The following is a 26,411-nucleotide window of genomic DNA, read 5'->3' as shown; positions in this document are numbered from 1 at the left end:
CGTCCGTAATTGACGGACGTATTTCGGCCGCAAGTCCCGGACCGAACAGTGCAAGGAGCCGGGCTCCTAGCATCATACTTATGTACGATGCTAGAAGTCCCTGCCTCGCTGCAGGACAACTGTCCCGTACTGTAAACATGATTATACTACGGGACAGTTGTCCTGCAGCAAGGCAGGGACTCCTAGCGTCGTACATAAGTATGATGCTAGGAGCCCGGCTCCTTGCACTGTGTTCGGTCCGGGACTTGCGGCCGAAATACGTCCGTCAATTACGGACGTAATTAGTGTGTGTGCACATACCCTAAACGTTTTGATTTGCAATTACAGCTGAACCAGTTGCAAGTTATTGTTAAAAAGTGTAATAAATTTTGACTTGCAGTCTGAGCAATGGTTTATTTAACGGTAATGTGCTGCGCCTTATAATCCAGTGCGCCTTATATATGAAACATGATTGCTTATAAGGCGCTCATAGAAAGTGCGCCTTATAATCCGGTGCGCCTTATAGTCCGGAAAATACGGTAAAGCAATGTAGAGGGGAAATTGACAAATATTTTTTTTTTTTGCTGAAATTCATTTGTAATACAGAATTTTTTTTAACAGAAGGTTTTACCAGAGAAATGCAACTCAATATTTATTGCCCAGATGCTGCAGTTTTTAGAAATATCCCACATGTGGCTCTAGTATGCTAATAGACTGAAACACCGGCCTTAGAAGCAAAGGAGCACCTAGTGGATTTTGGGGCCTCCTTTTTTTAGAACATATTTTAGGCACCATGTCAGGTTTGAAGAGGTCTTGTAGTGCCAAAACAGTGGAAATCCCCCAAAAGTGACACGGTTTTGGAAACTACACACCTCAAGGAATTTATCTAGGGGTACAGTTAGCATCTTGACCCCACAGGTCTTTTGCTATATTTATTGGAGTTTGTCTGTGAAAGTGAAAATCTACTTTTTTGTGGAAAAAATATATATAAAAAAATAATAATATTTGCAAGGAATAAAGAATAAAAAAGCACCCCAAAACTTGTAAAGCTACTCCTCCCGATTACGGCAATACCCCATATGTGGTACTAAACTGCTGTTTGGACCCACGGCAGAGCTCAGAAGGGAAGGAGCGCCATTTGGATTTTGAAGCGCAGATTTTGCTGGATTGGTTTTCAGTGCCATGTCGCGTTTGCAATGCCCTGGAGGGAGCAAAACAGTGGAAACCCCCCAAAAGTGACCCCATTTTGAAGACTACACCCCTCAAGGAATTTTTTTAAGGGGTATAGTTAGCATTTTGACCCCACAGTTTTTTTTGCTGAATTTAGTGCAATTAGGCCGTGAAAATGAAAATCTACTTTTTTCTGAAAAAACATAGAAATGTTTAATTTTTACAATGAATAAAGGAGAAAAATCACCCCAAAATTTGTAAAGCAATTTGTCCTGATTACAGCAATACGCCATATGTGGTAATAAACTGCTGTTTGGATCCACGGCAGGACTCACGGGAAGGAACAATATTTGGCTTTTGGAGCTCAAATTTAGCTGGAATGGTTTTCGGGTGTCATGTCGCATTTGCAAAGCCCCTGAGGTACCAAAACCGTGGAAACCTCAGAAAACTCCCTTTAGGGGACTGGAACGAGCTATCATTAAGTCGCTGGTACAATACACTGCAATACTAATGTATTGCAGTATAATATCATTTTTACAGGCTCCTGTAACAGCGCGATCGCCGTTCCTGTCCGTTAGTCCCGGGTGTCAGCTGTATTACACAGCTGACACCTGCAGAACATGGAGCGGGCGCAGCGCATGAGCCCGTTCCATATATAACCCCCCCCCCCCGCACCACGACATGCTATTAAGTCGTAGTGAGCGAAGGCGTTAATGCGCAGTGGATGGTGCAAAGTGAAAATTAAAATTTTTAACTGATATGCCACTTTAATGCACAATATGTTGTGCCCAGTTTGTGCCACTGAAGACAAATACCTCATACAATGTTGAGCGGGTTCTCCCGGATATAAAATATCATATGTGGACGTAAACTGGTGTTTGGGCACGCTGTGGGGCTCAGAAGGGAGGGAGCGCCATTTGTAGCGCAGATTTTGCGTGGTAACTGTTCTGTATGGGGTTTTTCTGGTATTTCAGTTTATAATGTGGGGGCATAAGTAAGCTGTGCAGAGTACATCAGGGCATAATAAGAGGTTATAATAATGGGGTAAATAAATAATAATCCGCAGATATGTGGCCGATGTCGCACTGATAATTGGCGCCCGATCTTATCCGCTTTTGGACAATGCACAATTTCTGTCGCTATATTCTGAGAACTTTTTATTTTTTTTCTTCACCGGAGCTGTGTGAGGACATATTTTTTGCAGAACAATCTTTCGTTTTCATTGGTACCATTTTAGGGTACATGCGACTTTTTGATCACTTTTTATTCTATATTTTGGGAGGGTTGATGACCAAAAAATAGTGATTGTGACATTGCTTTTTAATTATTTTTTTTACGGTGTTCACCGTGCGGGAAAAATTATATTATAGTTTGGGTCGTTATGAACGCGGTGATCCCAAATATGTGTACTTGTTTTTTTTAACATTTTCATTATTTTCCTATAATAAAAGACTTATTATAGGAAAAAAAGAATTATTTTTTTTGTAACTTATAACTTGTTTTTACATTTTTACATTTGTATTACTCCGGCTGGTTCTCATAGGCTGCCGTGCATGGCAGGCCCGCAGGATGTTGTATGGCCTCCGGTTTTGCCATGCAACCAACTGCAGTACACCCGCAATCGGTCCCCGGGAAAGTTTGTGGTAGGAACAAACTTTCCAGTTCGTTGCTACAACAAACTTTCCCTGCGATCACATGACCGGGACCTGAACCAATTAGGTCCCGATCATGTCTCCGGGACCAGAGGCAGGGGATAACAGCGCGATCCGGGTGTCAGTACTACTCTGAGACACTCGGATCGCGCTTTTAACACCCACCATGAATTCAGGTTGGTGCTGTAGAGCCCAGCAAGTGCCAACGTGAATTTACTGTGGGCGGTCGGGAAGTGGTTAAACCGGCGTGATCAGAATTCTCTCTAACAGTAATACACAGTTGACACCCACAATGCATGGAGGCCGCTGCATACTTCCCCCTCCGACTTCTGCCATACATGTTCGGCAGATGTCAGGAAGGGGTTAAGACTGATGGTTCAAGTATTTGGTATCACTTTGGTATTTCATATAAGGGAGCGGGATTGTAACTTTCATTGTAAACCCCTAATAGATTCCTGCAGTTCGTACTGCATAACAGTTTTTAATTAAGTAAATAATTATGGAAAATAATTCCGGCTGTTATTCAGAAATTGAACAAAGTCTGCAAATAGCTTCTGGAACCATTTTAGCATGTAGTACTGCAAAAATAAGTTTTAACTTAGAGTAGTTTTTTTATTTTTTATTTTATTTCCATCATTTAGTGCTCTGCCCAGGGACTCCAGAATTTCTCCTGACGTCACTGTCCATATATGGAGAGTGACGTCAGGAGCTTTCCCAGGGCCAAAGCCTCTACTAATGCTCTGCCAAGAGATACCGACTCTGGAGTATACCGACGTATACCAGCCCAGCGGAGACCAAAAGGACACGCTTTTATTCTCCGTCGGGATAATGGAGTTCTATGAAGACGATTATCGTGTACATCGGGAGCTTTCCCTACGTACACGATAAACGTAAGACAATAACATGGTGTGAATGGGGCCTTATATTTGTTTTGCTTTTAAAATGGTTAACGATGGTTGTTTGGGGGGCTTTTATTTAAATAAAATATATTTTTATAGGAGTCTGTGTTTTCTTTTAACTTTATTACTACTGCCTTAGTAATAGCCGCTGTCTGGTTGACAGCGTCCATAACTAAGGCGGGGTTTAGTGTTAGCAGGTGAAAAGGCTAACACTAACTCCCCATTATTATGCCGATACTCACTGCCACCAAGGGTACCGTGAAGAGCCAGGTACTATCCAGCAACCGACCGTCTGAAGTGATGGCCGGTCACTGCGGCAGCCACAAGCTGGTATTATTAGGCTGGAAGGGCCCAAATAGATGGCCTTTCCCACCCTGGTAATGCTAGCCTGCTGCAGCTTTATTGTATCTGGCTGACTATGGGAAAAAATTCATCGAGGGGGCAAAAAAGATTTTTAGGCAAATGTCATTGGAGGTACGCTTTAACCACTTTTCACAAAATATTGCAATTGCGTAGCACATTGTAAATTGCCCCCATTAGCTGTAGGAGAGTATCTTGGGCATGCCTATTTTGTGTCACTTTGTACTGTATTCATCACAAGGGGAACATACTTTAAAAGCTATGAAAACCTTTACAATATTTTTTCTTTTTTGGCAAATGAACGTACTTTAGATTAATAATTTTTATAATATATATCTTTATATAACATTTTGCATTGTTTTCTAAATGCAGCTTGGATGCATCTAAGTACTTTACAGGAGTCCGTCAGTTCACCTGCAAGATAATGCAAGTTCATACTGCAAAATTACAGGATTATTATAAAATACAGACAATGGGAAAATTAGAATTAAAAAAAATTACTTTTACAGGCAATCTCGAGTGCCTAGTGGCAAATACAGCCCCGGCTACAATATTTACCAAAACGTAAAAACATATTTTTCTTCTACATAATTGAATCTGAGAACAAAACTAAATAGATGAAACACTTGCATAGACTTCTTAGGAAGTAGTCTATGGTATAAAAGGCGTATTGAAAACTCAATAGGAAGGGTATGTTCACACGCAGTTAGCAAAAACGTCTGAAAATACGGAGCTGTTTTCAGGCGAAAACAGCTCCTGATTTTCTGACATTTTTTTTTAACAACTCGCGTTTTTCACGGCCGTTTTTGGAGCAGTTTTTCAAGGGAGTAAATGGAAAACGCCTCCAAAAACGTCCCAAGAAGTGTCCTGCACTTCTTTTGATGAGCCGTCATTTTACACACCGTATTTTGACAGCGATGTGTAAAATAAAGGCTCGTGGGAACAGAACACCGTAAAACCCATTGAAAGCAATGGGCAGATGTTTGTAGGCGTATTAGGGGCGTTTTTTCAGGCGTAATTCGAGGCGTAAAATGCCTGAATTACGTCTGAAACCACTGCGAGTGAACATACCCTCACTGTATAGAATGATATTCCCAAAAGACTGCAATTTATTGTCTCATAGGTTTATTAGGCACTTACTTGGTTTAACACAAACAACTTTGTCAGCTGCATGCAAAGAAGAAAACCGAGACTGATTTCCTTGTTCTTCACTTTCGCCATATTCAATAACTTCAGCGTGGCCCAAGGGCACACTCCATTTTAGTAAATACTTTTGACTTGTTGTTACCATATTACTGCCTTCATTAGAGGATCTAAGATAGAAAGAAAGGCTCTAAATGACTTCTACCAGATCATAAAAAAGTCAGACACAGATACGCACAGTGTGCAAAGGCATATACAGTATGTAAGACCAGATTAATTTCAAAACTAGAACATCTGTATTTAAAGGCCATGTCAAATTTTGAAAGTGTTTTTTTTTTTTTATAAAATATAGTTAGTGATGCAACTTTCAAATTAGTTTTTATTAAAAATTATTTTTACGGTTTGAGATAAAGCTGCTTTGTATTCTCTATACAGTGTAGCTGTATCTTTCGCTAAATCCTGCTCCCATCAGATCCACGGGACTGACAGATTCAGTGAAAGTGGGTCACGCAGCATCCAGCGGTTATCCATCACATCTAAGTTTATAACTCAGATTTGACAGATTACAGGTGGATACTCCGTGTCAGGGACGCGCAGGACCCGCTAACACTGAACCAGTCAGGTCCACGGTACTGACTGATTCAGGTCTTCGCAAAAGATACAGCTGTTCTGTATACAGAATACAGAGCAGCTGTATCTCAAAAAGTAAAAATAATTTTGAATAAAGATTAATTTGAGAGTTGCACCAAACACACGGACTTTAAGACATAGCCTTTAAGACACCAGTATTATATCCGCATAAATTTATTACACTATTGAGCATTATTCACTTTTATAAGAGACGTTTCTCATTCTCACAAGAAAACGAAGATCATGCAAATATTAAAATCGGTTTCATATGGATATTTTTAGTATACACGAGGGACCCGATAATGCAGTTGCATGTAGTGATGTCACAATACCAGAATTTGGACTTCGATACCGATACTTCGTGTAGTATTGTGATTTCGATACCAAAACGATACTTTGCCAACAGTAATAAAATCTAAAAAAGCTCTTCAGTTTTCTGATGTGAGGCAGGTTGTGCGATCATGAATTTTGAATGTGCCTGACATTAATAGTAATTAACCCCATCAGGTTTCTCAGTCATAATGGGTTAATATGTAAGGTACATGATGGGGTTAATTACTATCAATGTGAGGCACATGGAGGCTAAATTCATCATCACACCTCATGCCTCACATAAATAAGTGATAGAAAGCAGTTTTTATTTTATTTTTTTACAGCGTACACATCATAAATGATGCAAAAAAAAAAATGTTGTGCGGGTTATTACGGCCGCGCCAATAACAAATGTGTGTATTTTATGTATTGAGACTTATTTTAACGTTTATTGTAAAAAAAGGTGTATGTGTAATTTTTTTAATTTAACATTACTTTTGTTTTTACTTTATTTTTATACTTTAATGTACTGGCATATATCTATATACGGATAGTACACAGGCAGTTGTTAGGACATACCTAAGTATGCCCTAACAGGAAATATGGTAAGAATGCCCTGGGGTACTTCAATGGACCGTGGGCTGTCTGCCCATATATGGTATGTTCCTCAATCGTATCACTGGGATTCCTGTGATGCGATCCAAGGGGCATCCCCCTTCTCATTTTCCCCTGAATACTGCAGTCAGCTTTGATCGCAGCATTCAGGGGAATAGCGGCGGAGAGGAGACGTTTCTCTGATCTCCACAGCGGTGCTGTGGCTGTGTAATACAGCCATGGCCCAGCTCCTGACATTAAGTGCGCACGCGGTCAGCATGAGGGGGATGCGGCGCACTAATGTGCGGCGGTTCAGGCACTGAAGACAGAACATGTTCGGTCTTTAGTACCGCCGCTCATTAGTGCAGCGCTGGCCGCATCGCATCATCCTCACGACACGGACTTGTCAGGACTCTGTATTACACAGCCGCAGCCCCGCTCTCATACATTCATTTATTACTATACTTAGGTTTGTGGCCGCGCAGCTTAGTATCGAAATACCTGAAATAACGGTTTCGAACCGTTTGGGGATGCACAGCATCGAAACAGTATCGAAGTTTCGATGCATCGTGCATCCCTAGTTGCAGGTGTACATATGAATACAATATTCATCTTACTCCCTTCTGCTTTCATTTCTATGTTCTCATCATTTTGTGACATAAAACTAGATGTGCACAGGTAAAACCCATCACACAATGGTTCAGATTCAGCAGAGGCTGCTTTCTACAAGTGTAATCTGCTGCCATCTGCTGGCCAATAACAACATGCAGTATGACCTGCCAGGGTATGACAACTACTAGAGATGCAAGTGGGCTGCTCTTAATTGAGACAAAATAACCTGTATTACAATTAAAAAACAATGTATCACAAAGCAGTTGTGAACATTCCTAGAACCTGTATTTACATCCTAGAAATAGATCTCCATTTTAGCAGGACTCTTCGTCCCTTCACTTGTTACGGCTATTATAATGCTATTTCTGGCGGAATAACTTGGAATAATACGTCATCCATAGGACCAACCTTGCATTAGCTGTGGCACACATCAGTACATCATTCAGCATGAAGAGACGTCTCTGTTTAGTTTTCAATATTTCGCCCTTCTCGTTGTACACGGTTTCTACCATGTCCTCTGATCGGATAAGATATCTGCTTCCGTTACTGAGAAGCTACGTTTCAAGAGAATATAGAAAAAAATTGACACAATATACTTTAGAAATTCCACAAAAAAAATGCAAAAAACAAAAACAAAATAAAAACGTATAATATGAAACTACATTCCGACCACAACCGCAGTCACCACTAGTGAGGTCTTCTACAGAAATCAGTAATAAATGACTATGCAGTAAGTAGCCCTAGTCTTGCCTGCAGGTGATAAACCTCTTATCATATAACTCTATGGCTGTGCGATGAAGGGAAGCAGGTGAAAAAAAAAAGGTGTATTGAATCAGCACAGAAATTGTTTTACCTAAACTGTATTTAGATAGAAAAAAAATAAACAATAAGTGCAATATTCATTTATTTACCACTGGATGGGAAAAGACCCCAATATGTTTTCAAATGGGGTAAAAAAATTAAATTTATTATATTATATATCTTGATATCTATCTATTTGATGCTGTAAACCGCTGACATTTTGGAGGGAAGCCTGCTGAAGAACATGAGATAAATCGACAAAATGACATTTTCCATGAATTTATTTCATGGGTTTGAGAATTCTTCATTAAATGAGAAATGCTTTACCATGGTTACACTTTAACGCCCACTTCATTCCTGTCAGAGGCCTGGCAGAGCATCAGCTACGATTCATTTATGGAGCGGCATGTAAAAGCTGTACCATGTAATGCACACTGAAAAGCTCGTCAATTTATTGACATGAATAGAGATGGAGAACCCACTAGTATATAGGTAAACATTCTATTATTCATGCAGATGACAGGCAACACACCAGACCTCATGTACTGTATCAAAAGTGCCTCCGATAAAAGAGACGAGTGGCATTGTTGCCTCTACCAACCAAACCACGTTTCATTGTTTCCAATGCAGAGTAGAAAAATGAAAGGTGAACTCTGATTGGTTGTCATCCACATGAATCACCTTTTCTCTGTGACAATTTTCCCACAAGAGGTATGCACCCGGAGGACCCACCAACAACTTGTCACACTGGGGTGGCCGGGGTCCTTGTTTTATAAAGTTAAACAAGGGTTTTATGTTTTTAGCAATGCTCTAGAATTGCTGCAGCAGGATGTCCACTTTGATGCCGCGTTCACATGTTGAGAAGTCACGTCATCGATGCAGTGTTGCGAACATAGACCGGAAAGGGAACGCAGAATGATTGCCGCGGAAGTGGTATATGCTGTATTAAACCAGTACTCCTAGAACAAACTAACTTGCTCTCATCTATAAAAACAGCAAAAATACGTGTGAACATATGAAAAACACATTATGAATTGCTTCAGTAGGGACGTTTTGCAAGATTTAATATTAAATATGTAAAAATAGCAAAACCATAACCCTGAAACTATATATTTTATTTCCATACTTTTTCACTACAACTCTAATAACTCGAGCAGAACAAGTAAAAAAAAGTTAAACCTGTTAAACCAGCACAAAATAATTGTAACACTTCATTTATTTCCATGCGGTCAGGATTATCGTCTAGTCTGAATGCACAAAAAGGATAAAAAAAAACACAAAACTATTGTTCATCAATGGTGAAAATTAATCGTGCATGCAAATCATTGAGCGATTTGCAGATACTGCAAATGATGACGGTCATTTGTTGGTTGGTTGGAAAATTGTAAAAGAACTTCAGGAGGTTAAGAAGAGTTATGAGAATTCTGAGAACATTGTCTAAGGGTATATATGGTAACCATTATTGGGGTTGTCCAGGATTAGAAAAATATTTTTACTTACTTCCAAAACCAGCACCACTCATGTCCATGGGTTGTGTGTGTTATTGCAGCTGAGCCCCATTCACTTCAACAGAGCAGAGCAGCAATACCACACACAACCCATGGACAGGTGTGGCACTGTTCTTGAAAGAAAGCAGCCAAGTTTTTCCAATCCTAGTCAACCCCTTTAAGACTAAATATTGCAGTATACACACAGGTTGCTCACCTAGTGTCCCCAATATACATAGATCAATTTTCAAATCAAGCAGAAAGATTTTCTCCATAAAAAAAAAACAAAAAAAACTGCTGTGATCGTTAAAAGTAGATTATGTAAAAGTCATTTTTTTATGATAACTAATCAGAGCAATGCAACATTGTTCTAAAACTCTTTTCAGTTTAGAGGCTCATGCACACATCCGTGACCTTTTATACGACCGCAAAACACGGATCCACAAAACCCAGACCGCACCCAAAATGGCTTCAGTGTGTGGTTTGCTGTTTTAATGAACCATTGAATACAATGGGCGTGACGGATTCGCAATAACGGATAGGAATAGGACCCGTTCTAGAATTTTCAGAATGGACACACGGATTCACGAAAATTTTTAAAAAAATGATAGCACACTGAAAAATGTCACTAAAGTCATGCCCTTAGGCTACATTTTTTTGATATGCTTGTGTAGGCACATATAGTCATACTTTGTCATGTTATTACCATAGTGACTAACCTTGTTGAGATACCTTTCATTCATTGCCTTAGCAATTTGCTTAATTTCACAGCGTTGATCTGCGTCTCGTTTCCGCTCATTGAGTTTGTCTGCTAAAGTTTCCAGCTCTGTAAGAGCCATCTGAAGGGGAAGGCGATCAGGGTGACCTTTCATTGTGTTTTTCAACATATCCTGCATAAAAAAATCCAAAGTGTCATGAGAGCAATGCAAAGTCTAGGAGTTACAGCACAAGATCAGTCTGCTTGCTTAAAGAAGCTCTGTCCCCAGATTTTGCAACCCCTCTCTGCTATTGCAGCAGATCGGCGCTGCAATGTAGATTACAGTAACGTTTTTATTTTTAAAAAACGAGCATTTTTGGCCAAGTTATGACCATTTTTGTAGTTATGCAAATGAGGCTTGCAAAAGTCCAAGTGGGTGTGTTTAAAAGTAAAAGTCCAACTGGGCGTGTATTATGTGCGTACATCGGGGCGTTTTTAATACTTTTACTAGCTGGGCGCTCTGACGAAAAGTATCATCCACTTCTCTTCAGAACGCCCAGCTTCTGCCAGATCACGCTGTGACGTCACTCACAGGTCCTGCATCGTGTCGGACACATCGGCACCAGAGGCTACAGTTGATTCTGCAGCAGCATCAGCGTTTGCAGGTAAGTAGCTACATCGACTTACCTGCTAACGCCGATGCTGCTGCAGAATCATCTGGTGCCGATGTGTCCTCGCTCGTCTGACACGATGCAGGACCTGTGAGTGACGTCACAGCGTGATCTGGCAGAAGCTGGGCGTTGTGTAGAGAAGTGGATGATACTTTTCGTCAGAGCGCCCAGCTAGTAAAAGTATTAAAAACGCCCCGATGTACGCACATAATACACGCCCACTTGGACTTTTAAACACACCCACTTGGACTTTTGCAAGCCTCATTTGCATAACTACAAAAATGGTCATAACTTGGCCAAAAATGCTCGTTTTTTAAAAATAAAAACGTTACTGTAATCTACATTGCAGCGCCTATCTGCTGCAATAGCAGATAGGGGTTGCAAAATCTGGTGACAGAGCCTCTTTAAAGAAGCACTCCAGCATTTTTTTCCCCCTATATAGTGCAGCATAGGCTATTATTAAATAACAATGTAGAGGCTCTTGTGTATACCTATTTTAGTTGATGTGCCATCTTGGTTCCCTCGTCCCCTTTAAAATGGTCCCCCCTAATGCAGCCTACATTTCCCATGATGCCTCTGGTTTTGCAGAGGATGCAAAGCCCTCACACTGGACTTGCTCTGTCCCGAGTCCTATATAAGTGCAGCAGGTGATAGATCAGTGACGCAGGATTATACGGAGACTGCAGTGTGTGTACTGAAGTTCTATGTGATACAGACGCACACTGCTTTCCTCTGCCTCCTGTAATACATTTGTAATACATTTAATACATTTGTCAGCTCTTACAAGCAGGAGACCGGGGTAGCAGTGTGAAGCTGCATCTCATAGAAATACACTGGGGATTCTGCACACAGCACTTAAAGATAGTAAAAGACAGTTAGTGTGAGTCAGGGGAGTTTAAGAACTCTGCAGATAATCATTGTATAGACTCCCCTATTATAAGCACTGCACTCCTGCTCTCTTAGATAGGGCAGAAATAATCTCTTCAGCAGAACTATATGCATGGGGGGACAGGACACACAGAGAAACAAGGAGGGTGAAGCTGGGTAGGGAGGGGTCTCAGAGATGCCTGGAGAGATTTGATAGGTGATAATGTAATCCTGTAGTTCACAAGAAGTCAGCCACAAAGGAGAGAGTGACCTCATGTCTACACATAAGAGCATGGTCTATTCTGGTGGTCAGACAAAGATCACATGACACAGATACCCATAATGAAAGGGTTCAAAATGTATAGATGCAACTGAGCTGGGAACGAATGACACTGCAAGAATATTGCTAGTGAGTTAGGCTATGTTCACATCTGCGTCACCTCCGTTGTGCAAGGGTTCCGTCTTTTTGACGGAATCAAGAGTAGTCGACTATGACTCAAAACGAAGGAACCATTGCACTACCGGGACAAACGGAAACCATTCGCACAGGATCCGTCACCGTTGAAATCAATGGTGATAGAAACGGAAACCTATGTTTTCTGTTTGTGTCAGTCAGGGCTCCATTCCGATGAAAACCTCAGACGGAACGTCGGAACGGAGCCCTGGCGCAGATGTGAACGAAGCCTTAGCAAGATATGTTCAATAAAACAAAATTGACGGAGTGCGTCTTTAAATGAGAATGTAAACCGTGTAGAACACACTGTTGCTTTAATACGCAAATTTATGTCTTATTGTATAATGACTGGCGATTTACTACTCAACGCACATTATACAAATATTGTTTACCATTTGTATTAAAACAAAAAAGTTGATCAGCTCACCCTGTTCGGTGTCTACACAGGAGTTGTAATACATTGGGTGAGCCAGCTCAAAACATGTAAGCCTGTTTTATATTTTCCGAGGCAATAAGATGCTCCTTGCTTTTTTATAGATTTGTAATAAATTGTGGGTTGGTATTAATGTGCCAGACACCATGTATCTTTTTGATTGTTTACCAGTTTTAACTTCATATTAAGATGAAGACGGTCAGGTCTCCCAGAATTTGGTGCACTGAAGTGTCATGCAGAGAGGGTAGTGCGAGCATACTCCCTCTTTGGCGACATTTGGTGAAGGCAAATTATTAGTGCTTGTTGTGCACTCGTCAATCAACATAGAAACAATATGTAGATTGTAATGTTATTGAAAACCAATTTCTCTACCAAGGCTTTCCATTGCCACAATTTTACTTTCTTTCCTATTATCTGAACACAAAGCACATATGAAATACTGAATTATATGTAGTACCAGGAGAGCAACCACAATGAAGAAATAAAACTGCAATATCATTTATAAAGCATCCGTCTTCATGGGTTCATAAAGTAGAACTTAAGGGGTAACTAAACTTTCAGAAAACTTCTGACATGTCATAGTGACACGTCAGAAACTTTGATTGGTGGGGGTCCGAGCACTGAGACCCCCACCAATCGCTAAAACAAAGCGGCAGAAGCGCACGAGTGAGCGCCGAGTCCCTTGGTTCCTGATCGGCTTTTCTTGGAATGCCGAAGTAACGGTGCACGGACTCAGTAGAAACCCTATGGGCCTGTACACCAACTGCTCGGCTTTCCAAAAAAAGCCATTCAGAAACTAAGCGGCTCAGCTTTCACCCGAGCGCTTCTGTCGCTTTGTTTTAGTGATCGGTGGGGGTCTCCGTGCTCAGACCCCCACCAATCAAAACTTCTCACAGGTCACTGACAGGTCAGAGGTTTTCTGAAAGTTTAGTTACCCTTTAACCTATTCCCCTGGCTGTGACTCTGCTCTCATTTAGCTGAGCTATATGAAGGGTATAAGGCAGGCAGGTGATGACTTAATTTAAAAGGCAAGAAGAAGAAGTTTATTCATAAAATTTGGCAGAAATGAATATTAAATATTCTGACCGTTTAGAAATTGAGATTACACATTTATTTCCCTTTATCTTTTCATTTGTGCCCTGGATTGGTTTTCCTGCAGATAACAGATGATCATGGAGGCTTCCAGTATACAAAGAAAACTGACCTGCAGCAACAGGATAAACTGTGGGAAACGCTGGATTGGCTTCATCATCAACCCATATAGAGTAATGCGATCAGAGCTGCAATCTTGACTCTGCTGTAACACAAGATCATATATTTATCAGTGACCAGAATACAGGTATTATATAGACAAATCCTTTATGTGCAACTACAGAGAGCAATATTTCTCAGATAACACAACGGATTTATTGGCATGAAAATGACTCTACTGTACAAGCGGTTACAACACAAATAAAAAAAAATCTACTGATGACATAATAGTGGACCTACATAGGAAATGCTCACACCACTTAAGACTGATGTGAGAATTGTCAAACTTCAGTCACGTCGATTTTTAAATCTATGAACTGCTCATGACGGTCATGCTGTCTCGGGCATTTGCTTCGAATGGTGAACCAGTCTGATTGCCTTGTGGGTTTTTTACCCACCTTAGGGAAAATTGGCTCATTCCATATAGAGTTTACTTGTGTCCCCCCGCCTCGGATTTAGAAGGATAAACCAAAAATAATAAGTGTGGGCCAATGTGTTATTGATGAGGGGTCCAGCAGGGGTCTAGAATCCTCTCTAATGTCCTCAAACAGGACAGAGCTAATCACGATCCACAGAATATCCAATTGTCCACAGAAACATGGCTACACCAGGCTTGGTTAAGAGATGGTGGAAAAGCTTTTCTGCTGCAGATTTTGCATCAAATCAGCAGCTAATCGATTGCAAAATCTGCATGTATTATATGCGGTTATATTTCGGGGCGCATCTCACTCTTTGCACAACTAAGTGTAAAAACAGCTACGAGAATCTGCGGCAATTCCGTAACATAATTGGTGGATTTAAATTTGCAGAATGCCCAAATTCTGGGCTGATTTTTTTCCACTCCACGTGGACAGGGTTTAGAAAACCCAATTCACATTCATTATACTGCAATTTGTCACAGATTTTCAGTGCAAAATCCCCACCAAAAATCTGGAACAAATCCATCACATCTGAACAGGGCCTTAATCTTATGTTATGTGAGTAGGATATTATTAGCAGTAGTATTATCTTAACCTGCCTGAAATGTATCAAACACAAAGTAAAAAAATATACAGCAGCATGCAAAGCATAAACCAACGCCAGGACTTCTACATATAACATGCCTCTATGTACCTTGTGGAGCAATCCTTGCATTGTCCGTAGCTCTAGTATTAATTGTACTGAAATATTTCAGTATATGGGATAGAGAGTGCTCTGGTATTAGCAGACGGGCCACTATGGGAGCAGTTCACAGCTTCTGACAGAACAATAGCGGTGCTGACTTGGCCAATGTAGCATTTAGGAGGTGGAAATGTATATGTGTACAAAATGTCGGGGAGTTAAAGCACAGAAGTCAATTTTTACTAAAATAAGAATATCCAGCATTTAACGTTACATACATGCTACATAACTATAAGCATGTCACTGAACAAAGCGCCACTTCACGCGTTGTAGACATTCAAAACACACAGTACATCACCTTTCAGGACTTAGAATACGCAAAAATAATGACAATTAGTTTCCATGACGCTGTAGAAATGACAGAAAAAAAAAAGGTCAATGAGGACGTTTACACGTAAACTCTGGATCTATTTTTGTCTACTGAGGAGATATTAAAAGCTCGCGGTTATAGTTTCTAAATGCAGGGGAATCTCCATAATGAACATCTCCTTTTCCATCATTCCTTCAAATAGGTCATAAAACAAAAAGGTAGAAACTGTAGTCACCAAGGCACCCGGATAAGGTTGGGAACTCTGAACTTTATTAGATTTACGGAGAGTCATTCATGAAGCTGCGCAGTCAATGGACAAGTGTGGCGCTCCTTCAGGAAAATAGCAGATCCTTTTTTCTTTTAACCCCTTTAAGGCCCAGTCCGAACATGTTCCGGCTACTGCTTAGCAACACAGCATATGACCCACCGCTGGAAAGTTTGGGTTTACAATGTTTTAGCTACAATGAAAAGAGCAGCTGGTAGCCACTATCTATACATGGTGTCAGTATTTCTGGTACTGGCTGCCAAGGAGAGGAATACAGCCACCAGGATCTGGCACTGCATCAGCGATTTCTGGTTATTCTTCTAGTGCAATATAACCTGGAAGTAAAGCGGATGCAAAATTGGCAACCGAAAGGGCTGCTGCTCAATGGGACAAGCCACAATTCTTTCAATGCATCCCAGTATCTCCCATTTCATTTGCTGGCCCTATACATTGCCTACGATCTGTGACACTCATGAAACACCCTGTGCAATACAAGTCACTTGTGAAGTCAGCACAGCTAGTCACAGACGCAACAAATAACCAGAAAAGTGGATTGGTAACTATTATTATAGATCACTTCTGACCTGGTTGGGGTCATCCTTACTTTACTCAATTGTTGCGGATAAAACGCCACAATTGGTACATTCAGAATCAGAAATTGTACAAGAAATCACATATGCAATTCAACACATTCCTATCGCTGCAGATACCGAACTCCCTTTTGATAACTAGCGCCCCTAGAGAAAAATAGGTCTTTGGATCTGTGGCAAATTGAGGAGTGTATAGCCACTTAAAAGAGGTTCTCCCATCAGGACAACCACTTTTATTGGGGTATATGGAAATCATACAAGGGGGGGGGGGGACCCTGCTCAGACCTTCCCCATTAGCTAGTGTTGAGAGCGGCTCACTCTGAAAGACTCAGCGCGACGTAATACTTCATCAGTCCTCATGGCCCACATCCTCCAGCAATAAACAACGGATTGTCGTGGGCTCCAGCAGCTGGACCTTCGCTGACCTGCTCGCAGAGAAGGAGATTATTCGAGAAAGATGGTTGTCCTGATGGGGCTACCCATTTACGAACAGAAAGAAGAAAGCATACTATAACACTGTAATAAAGAGTATACACAAGTAGTAAGTGGGACAAAGGAATATAAAAATGCACTTACTTTTAAAAATTCAAAAAATGCTGGTTTGGTGGCACATGTTTTCCTGAGAACCCCAACGGCTGTGCTGAAATTGTTGACATATTCGCTATAGGCATCAAGTACCATGGATTTTGAAAACTGCAAAGTAATGGTAAGAATTGAGACGCAGTAGTACCAGATATAAAATAAGCTTTGGGCATTCATTTCGCTGCACATTACAAAGTTTAAGAGCAACAAAATGTATATAATGTAGTTCTTAGCAACAAGCCTATGTGAAAAGCTGCCCGCCCATGTCGGAGCACAGTCTGTGCATGTACGGTTGTTTCTAGGGACTTCACTTTTGGCAGTTCCCAGTGGATGTGAAACATTCCAGATCTACAATGACACACTGGTACCTAAACTTCCACATCCACTGCCTTCTTAATTGTATTCATTAGGAGCTGCCTATTAACACTGTCAATCATAGGACGGTCCCGCTATAAAAGTGGCACACACACTCAGACGTCAGCGAATTGTCGTTTTGATGTACTACAAATAACCTGTATATTTAAAAAAAAAAAGAAAATGCTTTGAAACAACAAAAACCTGGTGGGTCTTGATTTTGGTCCTCTGTTTCATACTTAACTCATTGTACGGCCGCTAATGACTGTTCCGTCAAACACGGGCCGCACACGAATGGCTTCCGTGTGCAGTCCATTGTTTCATGGACCAAATCAATGAAAAGGCTGAGACTGTTCCGTCAAAAATGGGCAGGAGTAGGACCGGTCCTATTTTTGACAGAACGGCTGAACGGAAGTGTGCATGGCCCCATTCAAATGAATGTGTCAGGGTGATATCAGTTAAAACAACGGATAACACCCCGACGAAAAAAACTGAAGTGGGCATGAGGCCTTAAGAATAAAACTAAAGCATCTTTACAACAGGGCCCCCTTCCCACCGTCCTGGGATCCGGCCACTGTCTGACAAGGTGGCCGGGTTTTCTGGAAAAAGCCCAGCGAGTTTTGCTACGCTGCTTCCTGAACTTCCATATAGTTTTTCTAATGAAACATTGCTCTCTAAATCTCAGTCATGGAGAGAGCATTGCTTTATCTTTTCAAGCTGCAAGTAAGCAAACTGAACCTTGTGTACTATGCAAACAAATATGCAAAGCTTAAAAGTGTAGCTAAACGTTTCACAAACTTCTGACATGTCATAGTGACTTGTCAGAAGTTTGGATTGGTGGGGGTCCAAGCACGGAGACCCCCACCAATCACTAGAACGAAGCAGCTGAAGCGTCCGTGTCAGCGCTCAGCCGCTTCGTGTCCGTTCGGCTGTTTCCGGAAATAAATGTATCGGTGTACGGACTCTATAGAAAGTTTATGAGCTCGTACTCAGATACATCGGCTTTCCGGAAAACGCCGGACACGAAGCGGCTGAGCGCTCACACAAGATTGGTGGGGGTCTCAGTGCTCGGACCCCCACCAATCCAAACTTCTGACATGTCACTATGTCTAGCTACACTATGTTAGCTACACTTTAAAACATTTGCACTTTTTTTTTATTTTTTATTAAATAAAACATTATTGTATTTGAAACAACTTTGTAATTGTTTTCTATTAAAAGAAAATCTATATATTTTTGAGATGTAGCTTCTTTGAATCCTGGAAAAATAGAAGCTATATCTTGCGCTCAATGCCGAATTCGTCAGGTCAGCGTGACTGAAGGCTTCGGTCAGAGCTGGTCCTGTGTTTCTCTGACACCTAGGAGCTAGCCGTTATCCATGGCGTCGAAGTTCATAACTTCGATGTGTCAGTTAACAGGTAGCTCCTGCATGTCTCCACCTGTTGTCAGTGCCGCTGACATGACGGATTCGGCTATGTGCGCCAGATACAGCTTCTATGTATACAGGATGCAAATAAGCTGTATCTCAAAAAGTAAAGTGTGCAAAGTATACAAAGCCCCTAATAAGCTGTAGAGTCATTTACCCTTGAAAGGGCCTATTTTGCACAGAATAAATACGTATTTAAAAAGGTTAGTGAATAATCTATTTACTGGCAACAGGTAGCTCGAGACGTTTTAAGCAGCTTGGAGCAATGGGTAGCTAGCGGGGGCAAGCATTTAACTTTAACTCCATTAGGGTGCATTACAACATACAAGAAAACAATAAAGGAAACTCATCCCGTCTTGAGGGATATATCATCGTGTCGCAGAGGATGTCAACTTGTGACTATGGAGCCAATCTTGCTATTCCTGGATCCAAAGACCATGTAAGTCGCATTAGGATTGTGAAAAAAAATCGGACATCTGATACTGTATCATTTCTGTACATCATTTGACTATAGTCACTGTCATAGCGCGGCAATGTACATACCTTTAAAAATATTTAGAAAAGCGGTTACAGTATATTGTAGTTACATGGAACCATCCGATAGCCAAACTATAATGCAAAGTGGTAACCTGGCACTACCGGAAGCTTTGTCAGCTAAAGATATTCTAGATCTTAATCGGCAATTACATTTTTCGAACCTTCTGATTTCATACTGCGCCTGCTTAGAATCCATCAGTCCAGTATAATGTCTGGTTCACACGGCGCAGACTTGCTATAGATTTTGCATGTTTTTTTTAGCCGAATCCAGGAAAGGAACCTAAACAGAAGAAATGTATAAGAGGAAGACCTGCTCTCCTGGATTCAATTCTGGTTTTAATTAAAAAAAATGTATGCAAAATCTTTAGCAAATCAGCACTTTGTGAACAAGGCCTTAAGATCTAACTTCAGTCATGTGCCAAGGCCTTCAGTGGAGTACCAAAAACGAAAAGAAAAATACTACAATTCATCAATCGGATTCAATTTCTGTTTATTATGCCTTTGACTCAGACGGATAAGTACTGTATTCCTTTGTTTGGTTTGTATTAAGATAATGCCGAGGCTGTCGGTATGTGAGAACTGTTCAATGACTGAATAGTACTGTTATTGTGTCTTTGTTTGACAACATTAGTCCCTCAGTACACGTTGCTATTTTTTGGTTACTGTATGGCAGTATTTATGTCACTGGATGGCAGTATTAATACATCACTGTGCAGAGGCATTATTAAATCACTGTATGATGCCATTATTCAGTCACTGCATGGCAGCATTATTCGGGCTCACAATTGCCCCCCTGCGGTGGCCCAGGTGTATTGAGATTCTATCAATGCCTCTAGTGAAATAAAATCCATTTTAGACCATTAACGCAATGATGAAAAACATTAGCTCGTTGGATTAGTGGTCTGAACGTCTAAGATCACTCTAACTTCAGGGGCCATTTTAGCCTCTGTTCACATCTGCATTAGGGTTTGGTTCTGTAGAACAATGAAAGACTGGAGCTGCCGGATCCTGCGCATGGCCAAAACCAACAGTGCCTGGCAAAACCCATTGACTTTAATGAGTTCCATCAGGCTTCCGTAAAAGTGTACATCGTTTTGCCGGACAGCATAGCGCAGCATGCTGCGTTATGTATCTGTAAAACGACGAAATCTGCTACAGAGGCTCACGGTGCCTCCAACGGTGATGTGAACAAAGCCTTATAAAACATTTACTTCTACAATAGTAAGGAATAGAACTAACAAATATATAAATATATAGATTTTTTCATTTTACTTACTGATGCTACAAAGACATCTCCAATCATTTCTGCTGAGTCCCACTCAGACACCCGACTGGCAAGAGCAATCTGGAACAGTGAGTGGCATTGGAGAATTTCTTTTATCCGATAGAACACGATTTTCAGCTTCCTTTCGCTTAATAGCTTTGGCTCCATATCACACAGTGGCTTCTCATAATTCTGAAATAATTGGCAAACCAGTGAAAGGAATATATTTTACGGATCCCAGATTTTTTTAATTCATGAAAAGCACAGACTTTGAATACTAAACTTTTTTTCCTTTTTTTTCAATCAGCAAAATAATTACAAAGATATTATTTTTTCTAGAAAAGGACTATGTTCCTATGTGTATTTCTAGTTAGTACAGTACAAGCTCACCAATGCTTTGCTGATAATAAAAATTACAGGCAATAGCAGCTTCCTCAAATGTGACTCTACAGAGATACACTAAATAAAAGTGACATCTGTATAGAAACGGCCATGGCAAAGAATACACTTACTGAACATCTGCGAGCAGAACAAAAATCTCCTGCATGGCATAGAGAGGTCTCAGCATGACAGCTGGAACATCAGGAGGAGGACACATGTACTGCTCTTTACCTGGCACCGGTTTCCATTCCAACACATCCCACTTTATAGTTCACCTGTAGGTGTTTGCTTGTTTGAGCCATTATACATGGTCGATACATTTCCAGAGATTTAAGTACGGATAGTGAATGTAGATGAGAGCACGTGGATTATGTCTCATGTTATACATTTCTGAATAAGATCAGCTAGCTAAGAATTAAAAAGTCACCTGATACTAAACACTTTTTTCTTTACTGCATGTTTTTGCGGATCTTCGAATCTCAAAAATTTTTGTATTGTGTTTGCAATGCCGACATCCAGGGTAATGTATATATCTGGAGATGTATGACTTCTCCTTTAGTGAGTACTAATGTGATAATACATTCAAGAGGTCTTTAGTAAGTGACTAATCTTATCGCAATTAAACCATCTGCACACAACTTTTTAATGTACTGTCTGTAGCTGAAATCTCTATGTAAGCCTGTCTGACATTCAGGGACATGAAAATGCTCTTAAAGAGGCTCTGTCACCAGATTATCAAATCCCTATCTCCTATTGCATGTGATCGACGCTGCAATGTAGATAACAGTAACGTTTTTTTTGTTTTTTTTTAAAACGATAATTTTTGGCAAAGTTATGAGCAATTTTATATTTATGCAAATGAGCTTTGAAATGGACAACTGGGCGTGTTTTTTTTTTTTTCGTATTTCCAACTGGGCGTGTATTGTGTTTTTAACTGGGCGTGTTTACTTGTTTTACTAACTGGGCGTTGTGAATAGAAGCGTATGATGCTGACATCTCAGCATCATACACTTCTCATCTATCCCACCCAGCTTCTTTCACTAAAGACTCACAGCGTGACGTCACCCATAGGTCCTTCAATCTTGTCGTCGGACAAAGAAGATACATCGGTTGAAACGAGTCCAAAAGGTTAATATGCTCGTCTCTAGGGAGTTTGCTATGCTTACCTGCACATGGTGATGCTGCTGCAAATTCAACTGTACGCCTGGAGCTGTGGTGTCTTCTCTCTTCCAACGCCAAGGTTGAAGGACCTGTGGGTGACGTCACACTGTGTCTGCAGTGAAAGAAGCTGGCAGGGAGTGATGACGTCACCCACAGGTCCTTCAACCTTGGCGTCGGAAGAGAGTAGACACCACAGCTCCAGGCGTACAGTTGAATTTGCAGCAGCATCACCATGTGCAGGTAAGCAAAGTAAACTCCCTAGAGACGAGCATATTAACCTTTTGGACTCCTTTCAACCGATGTATCTTCTTTGTCCGACGACAAGGTTGAAGGACCTGTGAGTGACGTCACGCTGTGTGTCTTTAGTGAAAGAAGCTGGGTGTCAACGATGAAAAGTGTATGATGCGGATTTGTCAGCATCATACATTTCTATTCACAACGCCCAGTTAGTAAAACAAGTAAACACGGCCAGTTGTTAAAAACACAATACACGCCCAGTTGGAAATACGAAAAAAAACACGCCCAGTTGTCCATTTCAAAGCTCATTTGCATAAATATAAAATTGCTCATAACTTGGCCAAAAATGATCGTTTTTCAAAAAAAACTTTACGGTTATCTACATTGCAGCGCCGATCACATGCAATAGGAGATATGGATTTAATAATCTGGTGACAGAGCCTCTTTAAGGTTTATCTCTTGCATGTGTTTTCTTATACACTGAGCACGTGGCTATCTCCCCCTCTCCGTCTTATATCCAGGGCTCTCTGCTCTCCCTTCTCCTCCCTGCCCATGAAGGTATTGTGTTTCACATGCTGGGCAGCAGATAGTGCAGACTACAGTAGCAGAACAGTGTCTCAGTAGCAGACAGTGGGTAATTACAGCGCTACCTTACACCTTGTAAGACAAGGGCATGCAGGCAAGCTGTAAATATAGGCCATAACTGTGAGAGGATTTATGGGACCTATAGTTCATTAAATGGTATTTCTGCCCACAACAAAAATAAACAAAATCAAAACAGCGTTGCACAGAGCTGGGTAACATAATGAAAACATAACTACTTCTGGGCTATGGTGGCATCTGGTGACCATTTAGATAGTATACATGACCCTGGACACAGCTTTGGCAACCAGAATGAAAATATCTATTCTGAATACATTCAGAGAACTAGAAAATGATGCAGAATAGAACGAGCTTATATTAAAAGGCAATTTTTTTAATTAAATTAGAGGCCCTTAGTCTGAACAGAATACAAAAAGAAGGGGCCATTATGATTAGGACAACTTATTGACAAATACATCTAGCAGACCAATGCATCAAATATTAAGAAAAAAACAAAAAACACAACTTAGGCTTCGTTCACATCTGCGTTGGGGTCCTGTTCTGACATTCCGTCGGAGGTTTCCATCAGAACAGGACCCTGAGCAGACACAAACTGACACAGACGGAAACCAGAGGTTTCCTTTTCCATCACCATTGATTTCAATGGTGAAGGAGCCGGTGCCCGTGGTTTCCGTTTGCGTCTATTGTGCAGCGGACTTGTCGTTTTTGCCAGAAGCAATAGCGTAGTCGATTACGCTATTGCTTCCGGCAAAAAAAACGGTCCTGTGCACAAAAGAGACAACCGGAAACCACGGGCACCGGCTCCTTCACCATTGAAATCAATGGTGATGGAAAAGGAAACCTCTGGTTTCCGTCTGTGTCAGTTTGTGTCTGCTCAGGGTCCCGTTCTGATGGAAACCTCCGACGGAATGTCAGAACAGGACCCCAACGCAGATGTGAACGAAGCCTTATGGGCCATTATTGTTTGACATTTTATGTTAAAGTGAGCCGTAGAGACATAGTGGTTAGCCAAGAGCTTTTACTCAATTTGATCAATGGACCACCGTAGATGAAAATGTCTTAAATGTCACTATGGCATATTAGCAGTTTTTAAAACAATAGTGACCCTTTAAGTGTCTTTCTACTAAACCAGCTTTTTTCTATATGACAATTTTTAATAACACATAAACAGTACAAATATCACAGCTGAATCTATAGCTATTGGTTTAAAAAAAAAAAGTAGCTTGCATCTCATTTTACATCTTAAAATTGCACTCCTATGAATGTCTTTTATACCCTGGCATCTAACTTTGCAAGGAAATATGGTACGTAATCCTTATATAGTACCTCAAGAATTCGTTTCAATGAATCAACATAGTTTTTCTCGCTTTCTACAATTGATCCGAGAATGTATCTTCTAACAACCTATAAAAACAATCCACAATTTCATTACAGTAATATAAATTAAAATAAGCCATAAGTACCTCCCCATTAAGTAAACTGAGAAAAGGATTATAAATAGGATAAAATGCAATTTAATATTATGATACACATAACCAACAGTACAACGTAATTCCCATGCTTCTCCATTTTCAGGATTAGTGGGGGTCTCAGTGCTCAGACCCTCCTACATTCACACATTTAAGGCTCTGTTCACACTGCTAGTATAGTATGTCAAGTTTCTGTTGCTTTTTGATGGTCACACAGCGTAGACTTTTGTGGGTCTATCATAATAGTCATGGCTCTGGTAACCATAGAAGCCATGACACTCGTGTGAACAGAGCATTTGGAGTATTAAATCAATGTCAATCAAAATTAATATAGAGAACAGTAACAAAATGCAGCTGTAGAGTTAAAATTGTGCCCGAGAGTTTCAGTCAAAATTAATTATTCAAAATTGAAAAGTAGTGCAAACATTGTGTCAGATTTCTAGTCCAAATAGAGCAGTAGTGCAAGAAGTGTGGAGATGCCAGTCTCCGACTACATATGTCTGGTTAATAGAGCCTAAAACAAAATACAGAATGTATTCATAAAGGGAGGGCTTCACCCACCTCCCCCTACACCATTGACTGGCAGATACACGGCATATATCAGTCAATGGCAAGAGAAACGTTCCTCCCTCATTAATGCAACAGACTATGAGTGTTATTAACCAAACAGACCAATATTTTAGGCCGTTTGGGCGAATAATACAGTGGTCCTGTCCATATTATATGCTGCCCTTAATATGGGGCAGCATATTTTGGTGACGGATCTTTTTTAAGAACTAACCAAAGAACTGTAAACACCTAGCTATAATGTACAGTATGATAAGAATAGAACATGCCAATAATCAATAGAAGTATTCCACCAAGCTTCTCCACATTATCTGCTATAGCAGAGAGGTGTCAAATTCCAAATGGTCCCGGACATGGTGGCCATTCAAATGCAGGGTCTCTCTAAGCAGAAAAAGTGATATGGACGGGAATTGTTCTATATAGACGAACCCTTTAAATAGGCCACTCCTCTACCATTGCTAATACAATTATTAAATATATTCTATTGCGGTTGCCAATCTTCCAGTAACTCTTTAAAATAGCTGATACATTATAATATTTGTGCTAATACATTTCAGTTTAGAAGTATAAATGTCTATTGTCGTTAGAACCACGCAATGATCAGTCTTTAACCAAACATTTGACTTTTCAAACTCCGATTCAGGTCTCCTCAAACAAAATTGACTAACATTAATGCGGATTTATTTTCACAACATAGGGGGAGCCGGCCTGAACTCAGAGCTTTGTAGGAGGATATGAGCTGTAACATTACCACTTCCCACTAACCCTCATTTTCCATTCAGCTTGTTCACATTCACTGCTGGAGGGGCAGAGACAGACAAAGCAATGTGTCACACGGCCAGCAGACCAGGGGGAGTGATGGAATGGGCTCAACAAAGACGAAAGGAATCTCTGACATTAATAAACACCATGGAAGTATGCTGGATATGAAAATGGGACTGATGAGTGCAATAGGGCGAGTATACCCCCACAGTGGGCCGCACAATAATATACAAAATAATTAGAGAAAATAATAGTAATGGTCTCCTAACAGTTTGTAGTAAATAAGGCTAAACTAACAGAAAAGGTCTACTGCTGACAAAACTAGCCAGCATTTTAGGTTCTTAATATTTGTCTATGCAGGGCATTTGGAGCGGTGTATCAAAAAAAATGGTGCTCCGATCACTAGAAGAATGTATTAAGAAATGAATCCACACAGAATTTTGGACCTAAAAACAACATAACGATAAAAAGTAAAGATTTAGTTTAAACCACTTTGCTCAGAGATTTCTGAACCTAGAAATCGGACACAAACTGCTTAATAGAGCACTTTCATCTGAAAATAAGCTGCGGTATGAGATCCCAAACTTCACCAATGTGATCGTCTTTATGACATATCAGGAGATTATTTTGACTGAATTTCCGCTTGAGTGGGATTTTCCCATCCCAGAAAGAGATGTCATATTGCTATAAAATTCCATCCCTTACTGATCAGTAGAACAGCGCCACTGTA

At 40.6% G+C, this 26,411-nt stretch overlaps 1 protein-coding gene across 6 annotated transcripts in view; it reads right to left on the bottom strand.

The window, feature by feature from the left end:
- ARHGEF10 (Rho guanine nucleotide exchange factor 10) overlaps positions 1 to 26,411 on the bottom strand; it is a 231,347-nt gene that overhangs the window by 75,178 nt on the left and 129,758 nt on the right. For 4 of the 6 annotated variants that reach the window (XM_075861927.1, XM_075861926.1, XM_075861929.1 and 1 more), the window contains 7 exons: positions 24,210 to 24,287; positions 20,514 to 20,693; positions 16,915 to 17,031; positions 13,966 to 14,058; positions 10,359 to 10,529; positions 7,760 to 7,905; positions 5,201 to 5,373 (listed from right to left, as the gene is read on the bottom strand). In XM_075861927.1, the coding sequence (XP_075718042.1) occupies positions 5,201 to 5,373; positions 7,760 to 7,905; positions 10,359 to 10,529; positions 13,966 to 14,058; positions 16,915 to 17,031; positions 20,514 to 20,693; positions 24,210 to 24,287 (958 nt within the window). The remainder of the gene's footprint in view (positions 1 to 5,200; positions 5,374 to 7,759; positions 7,906 to 10,358; positions 10,530 to 13,965; positions 14,059 to 16,914; positions 17,032 to 20,513; positions 20,694 to 24,209; positions 24,288 to 26,411) is intronic. The other 2 variants (XM_075861928.1, XM_075861930.1) reach the window with 1 other exon arrangement.

The sequence above is a fragment of the Rhinoderma darwinii genome, chromosome 4 (assembly GCF_050947455.1).
Source record: "Rhinoderma darwinii isolate aRhiDar2 chromosome 4, aRhiDar2.hap1, whole genome shotgun sequence".
Lineage (NCBI taxonomy): Eukaryota > Metazoa > Chordata > Amphibia > Anura > Rhinodermatidae > Rhinoderma > Rhinoderma darwinii.
The sequence above is the reverse complement of the archived record's forward strand: the minus strand, read 5'-3'. Positions and strand labels throughout refer to the sequence as shown.